An 8,244-nucleotide genomic window follows, 5' to 3' on the forward strand; every position below is an offset into this window, starting at 1 on the left:
CCGGCACCTCAAAGTTCTACTGTTTGAGCTCCTGTTCCCCTTATAGAATATTAGCTCAAAAGTATTGTGGAGCTCCTGCACATAAATATAAACAATCCTGGCACCCAAAATGAGTACTGCCACCTATTTCAGAACTTCTAAGCCTATTCACAATGATATTGGGCTGGATGCTGATAGAGGAAACTTGCTGAATAACCAGAGAAATTATAGCCAAAGCTTTTCTTTTAGGCTATTTATAGAAATAGAAGTCCTGGATGCTTTGCTAGTAATAGCCAACAAGTAATCCACAGGGGTTTCATGATTATTATTGGTTTCATAATTATCTTAGTGACATATCTCAGGCCATGGGTATTTGCAAAATATTAAATAGCATTTTCAAGGAATAGAGAAGTTAGGAAAGGCTTTTCTAACCTTTTCTGATTGGTGTGAGAATTAGCCATATGTCATCGAGACAACATACCTGCATCTTATCAGCAGAAAGGGGTGTTTTCAGTGTCATTGCCAAACTGTCCAAAAATGGATAATGTTCCGGTAGATTCCACTATATAAGGTGCAGTGTCTGGACCAGTAAACTAACTTCACTTCATTTCCCGAAAGGTAAGAGTGTTGTTCATGTGCTTTGCATTCTCTAGCTATGTCATGCAAGCTGCATGTGTAGGATCTTAATTTGACCAGTTTCTCACAGCAGGAAATAATCCTGCAGCAAAAGGAAAGGTGATTATAATTAATGGACATGTATGTAGGAGTTGATACATTTTATGTTAGAGCAAATCAAGTGTAACATTTTTAAGTGGAAATTACACACTTTAGAAGCCTTATAAGCCTTGAAAATACTACATGTTTGCATTTCCTGTAACAACAATGTGATCAAATTAAGATCCTACACCTGTACTACAGGAAGGTAACAGTAAGTCAATTACTTTCTGTGGTGGTATTCAGAGTTATTGACAGTGTCTAACCCTGCAGGTTGTTTGTTGACATGTCTGCATTGAAGTACTCTCTGGGTCTTCTGGCCCTGCTTGTAGTGGCCGCCTGGGCCGAGGAGGTGAGTAAAACTCTACTAAACGTTCTACTGTATGTGTTGTGTGTCTGCATCCATGCATGTGTGTGTGTTCGTCCATGTAAGTATGGACGTATGCATACATATTTTGTGAAACAATCTAACTATTCATAGTAAGGTGTTTGCTGATTTGTCAAAGTCATTATTTCTCTCTGTCTTTGCTGCATGGTGCCATAGGAGCTCTCTGTCTCTGAGCTGCTGGAGAAAGCCAACAGGAATGTTGGTAAGACAGTTTTTAAATTGTGATATACAATACCCACCAACACTTTCAGATTACATTATGAGTGATATGAAATATTAAATAAAGATTTATTAGAAGAAAAAAAATCCATTATCGCATTGCTTTTCAGTCCAAGACTAGGCTTAATCAGTATCAGGGAAACTGATCCAAGGTGTCACACTTTGACGTCCTGTCCCCGTCCCTCCAGTGCATACCCGCAACGAGCCCTTGATTGTGGATGACATCGCCTACGTCAACGAGGCTGAGAGGAACGCCGACCCCTGCACATCTCGCGGCTGCATGTGGCCCAAGTCCAGCGACGGCAGAGTCTATGTGCCCTACGTCATCGCCAACCAGTACTGTAAGTACCATGTCATGATGATATCTTATTTAACGATGTTGGATATTAATTTCAGCTAGTTTGCTAGAGCAGGAAAATAATCCTGCAGCAACAGCAAATGTGGATTGTAATTAATCGAATTTCTTTTGTAGGGTTTGATTTAAAAAAAAAAGCGCAAATCAAGTCTTACATTTTAAAGTGTAAATTATAAACTTCAGAAGCCCTTTTACAATACATATTAAGATCCTACATCTGTACATGAGTCCCAAACTACTGTATAAAGCTATATAAGTAGGCCGTATAAGTAACAACTAATCATTACTGGCCAGGGTTGGGTAGGTTACTTTGTAAATGTAATCCATTACAGTTACTAATTACCTGTCCAAAATTCTAATCAGTAACGTAACTTTTGGATTACCCAAACACTCAGTATTGTAATCTGATTACATTCAGTTACTTTTAGATTACTTTCCCCTTTAAGAGGCATTAGAAGAAGACAAAAATGTATGTTACCAGTTGAACAACATCTATTGCAGGATGAATCAATGTTAAAGTTTACATAGCTGGCCATATATGGATGTTACATTTTACTTTATGGGTTGGTTATGTAGGTTTCTAACTACAAATAATAATACGATTAAATTATATCTTTACATTAAAAACAAAGTCTATCAGAATTCCAGTCATTACAATACATGATGTACCCCTTGATCTTCAAGAATATGACTTGGAAATATGTAAATAAAAGATTAGCCATATTTTTTTATCTGAGCATAACCCCAAAACGAAAGACTTATTAGCAAGCCCTACTCTGTTGTTTATGCTTTTGTTTTTATGGAGGACTGATTGGGCTCATTGATTCAAGTAGAAAAATAAATGCTGCGCTCATGGAATGGCATGCTTTGAGCACTACTGAAAAGTACTATTTACATGTGAAAAATAAATGCCATATGCTGCATTTTCTGTAGGCCTATTGTTTATGTTTTAGTGGGTGGCACTTTGCTATCTTGATAATATGCAGCTGTTTAAAGGGAAATCCACAGATGAAACAATAACAAAACGTCCGCCCCGCCTATGTTTTGGTAAAAAGCTGAGGGATGGGCCTGGAGAAATGTAACCTCTCGGATGAATAGACAGAGCTATGGATGCAAGGACTGACCATCCATGATATCAAAATTACTGTTTTAACCATGTTATGAGGCTATACAGTGTTTCTTCACATTTAGAATTTTTACAAACATTGGAGAAAAACAAGATTATATTTTGGGATCTCATGGAGTGTGACAGTTGAACTAAGCTCATACGGCATTTATAAGTTATATTTTTCAAGAATCAATGGATATATATACATCCATATAATTTATATGTTAAAAAAAATAATGTAGCAACTACAGATTACCTCTTTAAGTCTATCAAAAGTGTGCGAGTTTGAGCATGTGTCCATTAGGCCTATGGATTTTTTTATCAACATGAATTAGATTGAGCAATAAAAGCCCCACTTTATTCCATAGGCTGCGATCCGCACTATGCAGCTGTTGCAAGAGCGCATTTTTCACTGGCTTTCCACCTGTTTCAAAAACAATGAATGATAGGCAGCGTAAACGTATTGAATTCAACCATTATTGGGTTCAAATACATATTTAGAATTGTGAACAGCCATACACAACAACCACAATCCGTAAGGCGCATTTAGCTAAATGAAAAAGCAGCAGTGTGATTCAAATCAATGCGCTATGTAGATATGAATAATAAGGGATATCCGTATCGCCGTAGACAACACCACTGCTGTCATCCTTACCTCTAAACGTTTATTCAAATTGCATCATATTTGGATGCCGACAGCAATCGCACCATTGGAAGACAGAGCTTGGACTTTAGCCTACAAAGCCAATTCCTGCTCTTTTCTCGTGATCCATCGAACAGATTTTGTGTCATCATAGTGGTCTCTGATTTGTGGTCAGACTCGCTCAGGTGGAATAAATTTAAACTTGCGCCTTTTTTCAATGCTGATTTGAATGTCATTGAGAAAACAGAGAAGTGTCAATGATTTTTTTTCGCAAACATCCTTTCTGAATTTAAAGTAATCCTCGAAGTAACCATTTGGTTTTTGAAAAATATCTGTAATCAGACTACAACATTTTTGCTGGCAATGTAACGGATTACAGATACAGGTTGTTGTAATCCCTTACATGTAATCCCTTACATGTAACTTGCTACACAATGTGTTGTGTAGCAAGTTTCATGATACAGCAGTTGTTTTTTAACAGTAGTTTTTCTTGTCCCATCTGTGTCCTGCCAGCCACCAGGGAGCTGGAAGTCATTGAGCGTGGTCTGCAGTCCTTTGCAGGCTTCTCCTGCATCAACTTCATCAAGCGCACCACCCAAAGAGACTTCTTGCACATCCAGTCCCAGAACGGGTACGTGCACTATGGAATTACATATAATTCATAGGTCCTACGATTCTACATGAGGATCTTTATGACGTACAGAACCAGGCTGAGTTAGGACCAATTTTATATATATATATATATATATATATATATATATATATATATATATGAACCCTGGACTGCAGATGCTATGTGTTGGCCAGTGAGAAGCTTTGAAGCCACTGGTCGGCCATATTGGCCCTCCCCAGTTAGAGCAGTCCTCAATAGGAATGATAGAATTCTACAGTTTTCAGTTAAATATTTCAAGGACAAAATTACGTGTGTATAGTATTGCTTACTAGGTGTGTCCAATCAATTTTAACCACTCCCTCTTCAAATTAGGGTTAATTTGGAAACGTTGTTAGAAAGAGAACATTGTATTATTTCTTTGTATTCCCTGATGAAGGCCATGCAGCCGAAACACATCGTTTTTAAAAAAAACATTGTTTCCATTGAACATGCCATACTAATAAAGGCATTTTAATCAATTATAAGAAGAGTGCCTTGGTCCTCCTTTCTTTTTGAAGACCAACTCAACCCTTTTACCAAAGAGCACCATCTGTCTACCAACGTTTACTATTGTGTACCTTAGTAGCGCTTCCCTTCCTCCTCTTTCGACAAAATTACATGTATTTAAGTATTCTTTTGCAGTGGGACAGTAACATTAGCACTCTCTACTTTAAGGAAAATGTTTTTATATATTTGTATATTTAGCTCACACAATATAATTAAAAATGATGCATTAAGCCGTCTGTAAAATAATAAATGTGTCAAAACTTTTTGGGAAATCTGACCAAATTCACATAGAGATTTGAGTCATTCTCGTTGAAAGCAAACCTAAGAAGCGGTAAACCTATTCAATGTGCGCGATTTCTATGCTTCGCCTTTCAGTTTTGTACACCAGCTTTAAACAGCTGAAAATACAATATTTTTGGTTATTAAAGATACAGTGGGGGAAAAAAGTATTTGACCCCCTGCTGATTTTGTACATTTGCCCACTTACAAAGAAATGATCAGTCTATCATTTTAATAGTAGGTTTATTTGAACAGTGAGAGACAGAATAACAACAAAAAAATCCAGAAAAACGCACGTCAAAAATGTTATAAAATGATTTGCATTTTAATGAGGGAAATATGTATTTGACCCCTCTGCAAAACATGACTTAGTACTTGGTGGCAAAACCCTTGTTGGCAATCACAGAGGTCAGACGTTTCTTGTAGTTGGCCACCAGGTTTGCACACATCTCAGGAGGGATTTTGTCCCACTCCTCTTTGCAGATCTTCTCCAAGTCATTAAGGTTTCGAGGCTGATGTTTGGCAACTCGAACCTTCAGCTCCCTCCACAGATTTTCTATGGGATTAAGGTCTGGAGACTGGCTAGGCCACTCCAGGACCTTAATGTGCTTATTAATGTGCACTCCTTAATGTGCACTCCTTTGTTGCCTTGGCCGTGTGTTTTGGGTCATTGTCATGCTGGAATACCCATCCACGACCCATTTTCAATGCCCTGGCTGAGGGAAGGAGGTTCTCACCCAAGATTTGACGGTACATGGCCCGGTCCATCTTCCCTTTGATGCGGTGAAGTTGTCCTGTCCCCTTAGCAGAAAAACACCCCCAAAGCATAATGTTTCCACCTCCATGTTTGACGGTGGAGATGGTGTTCTTGGGGTCATAGGCAGCATTCCTCCTCCTCCAAACACGGCGAGTTGAGTTGATGTCAAAGAGCTCCATTTTGGTCTCATCTGACCACAACACTTTCACCAGTTGTCCTCTGAGTCATTCAGATGTTCATTGGCAAACTTCAGATGGGCATGTATATGTATTCTTGAGCAGGGGGATCTTGCGGGCTCTGCAGAATTTCAGTCCTTCACGGCGTAGTGTGTTACCAATTGTTTTCTTGGTGACTATGGTCCCAGCTGCCTTGAGATCATTGACAAGATCCTCCCGTGTAGTTCTGGGCTGATTCCTCACCGTTCTCATGATCATTGCAACTCCACAAGGTGAGATCTTGCATGGAGCCCCAGGCCGAGTGATATTGACAGTTCTTTTGTGTTTCTTCCATTTGCGAATGATCGCACCAAATGTTGTCACCTTCTTACCAAGCTGCTTGGCGATGGTCTTGTAGCCCATTCCAGCCTTGTGTAGGTCTACAATCTTGTCCCTGACATCCTTGGAGAGCTCTTTGGTCTTGGCCATGGTGGAGAGTTTGGAATCTGATTGATTGATTGCTTCTGTGGACAGGTGTCTTTTTTACAGGTAACAAGCTGCGGTTAGGAGCACTCCCTTTAAGAGTGTGCTCCTAATCTCAGCTCGTTACCTGTTTAAAAGACACCTGGGAGCCAGAAATCTTTCTGATTGAGAGGGGGTCAAATGCTTATTTCCCTCATTAAAATGCAAATCAATTTATAACATTTCTGACATGCGTCTTTCTGGATATGTTTGTTGTTATTCTGTCTCTCACTGTTCAAATAAACCTACCATTAAAATTATAGACTGATCCTTTCCTTGTCAGTGGGCAAACATACAAAATCAGCAGGGGATCAAATACTTTTTTCCCCCACTGTATGTCACAGCAGTTTAGATGGTACAATGATTCTCTACACTCTGAGTGCTTGTTCTGTCACAAACTGAAATAAGCCAAACTATTAGAATTTTAGCAACCAGGAAATGGCGGAGCCATTTCTGCATATTCACCTTTAATAAATGCATTTCTATTGTTTCCCCCAAGTAATTACAATGGAGGAGGAGTATCAAGATTGCTGCGGGGGCCTTCAATACAACACCCAGTGTCAGTCATCCAGGGTTTATATACATCATTGGTTAGGACAGTTCAGTGTGAGACATGAAACTGCATTATAAGGCATGACACACTTCTGGTAACAGTGTGTGTGTTTGTGTGTAAGTACATTTGTGTGGGTCTGACAGAGACAATTAAAACTGATTGCACTGTTACAACTCTGTCCAACCCATTCATGGCAGGTGCTGGTCCTATGTTGGTCGTTCTGGCAATGCCCAGGTTGTGTCTCTGAGCCGTTCCGGCTGTGTGTACCATGGCACCACCCAGCATGAGCTCCTCCATGCCCTGGGCTTCAACCACGAGCAGACCCGCAGCGACCGTGACAATCACATCCGTGTTCTCCTCCAGAATGTCCAGTCCGGTAGGATCCCTTTCACATGTCCCCATATAGCCATGTACATACACTCTATTATATTCTATGAATGTCCACATGCACACACAAACATGTACAGTACATATGCAGGCAAACACACACACTGTTGCATCGGTCACCAACCGTTGCATTTATTTATTAGGGCAAGGTGAATCTAATATATTCTCTCTCTTCCAGGCATGGAGCACAACTTCAACAAGATCGCCACCTTGAACCAGGGAACGGCCTATGACTACAACTCCGTCATGCAGTACCACAGGTTAGTCACCATTGTTTTACCACTTTCACACCAGTAGATGCTTAGTCAGTTGAATAATTGTCTAAGCAGCCTCATAGAATTCTAATTCTGTACAGAGCCTGTGGTCTAACAGTAAGACACCCGGTTTCTAGCACATGTTATTTATGTGGAATTGAACTTAATTTTCTTAGATCCACCCTTCCTACTGTGTCCCTTTTCGTCTATCTGACCCCCTCTACTTCTAACCTGTCTAGATAAGCATAAAACCATGCCCAAAAATATAATAATATAGTAAGCCTACCCCCACTCATCCCAAGTGTTCATGATGGTGTGATGTGATTGCAGGTACGCCTTCTCCAAGAACAACCAGCCCACCATGGTTCCCATCCCCAACCAGAACGTGGAGATCGGCAACGCCTCCCAGATGAGCCAGAGCGACATCATCCGTCTCAACAGGCTGTACAACTGTTAAACAGACATCTTGTGTTTCTGTCCTCTCTCACAAGGTTGTGTCAATGACTCAGTGTTGATATAAGCACAGAGTAAAGTTCAATAAATCGGCATGTAAAAATATACTGTATTTTTGTTTCATAATTTTAAAGTTTTAATATATTTTTCTACAGTGTGGATTAAAGTCCTGGGTTAAAATATTATTTGAAATCATATTAAATAGCCTACTTTACCTGGGCTTGATTGAGCATGCGTGGCCCAATTGAACCAATGAAATAGTCTCGAAACTGTAAACCCCGCCCAACTGGGACAGTTGGGAGGCTAGAGAAAACACTCA

General features: G+C 39.8%; 1 protein-coding gene across 1 annotated transcript; it reads left to right on the plus strand.

Annotated features, from left to right (window-relative positions):
* Positions 1-520: 520 nt before the first annotated feature.
* Positions 521-8,030, plus strand: LOC115197539 (high choriolytic enzyme 2). Its single transcript, XM_029759174.1, has 8 exons — positions 521-597; positions 967-1,045; positions 1,238-1,283; positions 1,489-1,641; positions 3,920-4,037; positions 7,029-7,207; positions 7,397-7,478; positions 7,803-8,030. Exons 2-8 carry the CDS (start codon positions 980-982, stop codon positions 7,927-7,929), a joined length of 771 nt encoding a protein of 256 aa, XP_029615034.1. The 5' UTR covers positions 521-597; positions 967-979; the 3' UTR covers positions 7,930-8,030.
* The last annotated feature ends 214 nt before the right edge of the window (positions 8,031-8,244 follow it).

This window comes from Salmo trutta, chromosome 7, assembly GCF_901001165.1.
Source record: "Salmo trutta chromosome 7, fSalTru1.1, whole genome shotgun sequence".
Classification (NCBI taxonomy): Eukaryota; Metazoa; Chordata; class Actinopteri; order Salmoniformes; family Salmonidae; genus Salmo; species Salmo trutta.

Coding starts and splice junctions, on each gene's coding strand:
- LOC115197539 (XM_029759174.1), top strand. CDS start 980: ATGTCTGCATTGAAGTACTCTCTGGGTCTTCTGGCCCTGCTTGTAGTG. Junction 1,046..1,237: donor TGGCCGCCTGGGCCGAGGAG/GTGAGTAAAACT, acceptor ATGGTGCCATAG/GAGCTCTCTGTCTCTGAGCT. Junction 4,038..7,028: donor CACATCCAGTCCCAGAACGG/GTACGTGCACTA, acceptor CATTCATGGCAG/GTGCTGGTCCTATGTTGGTC.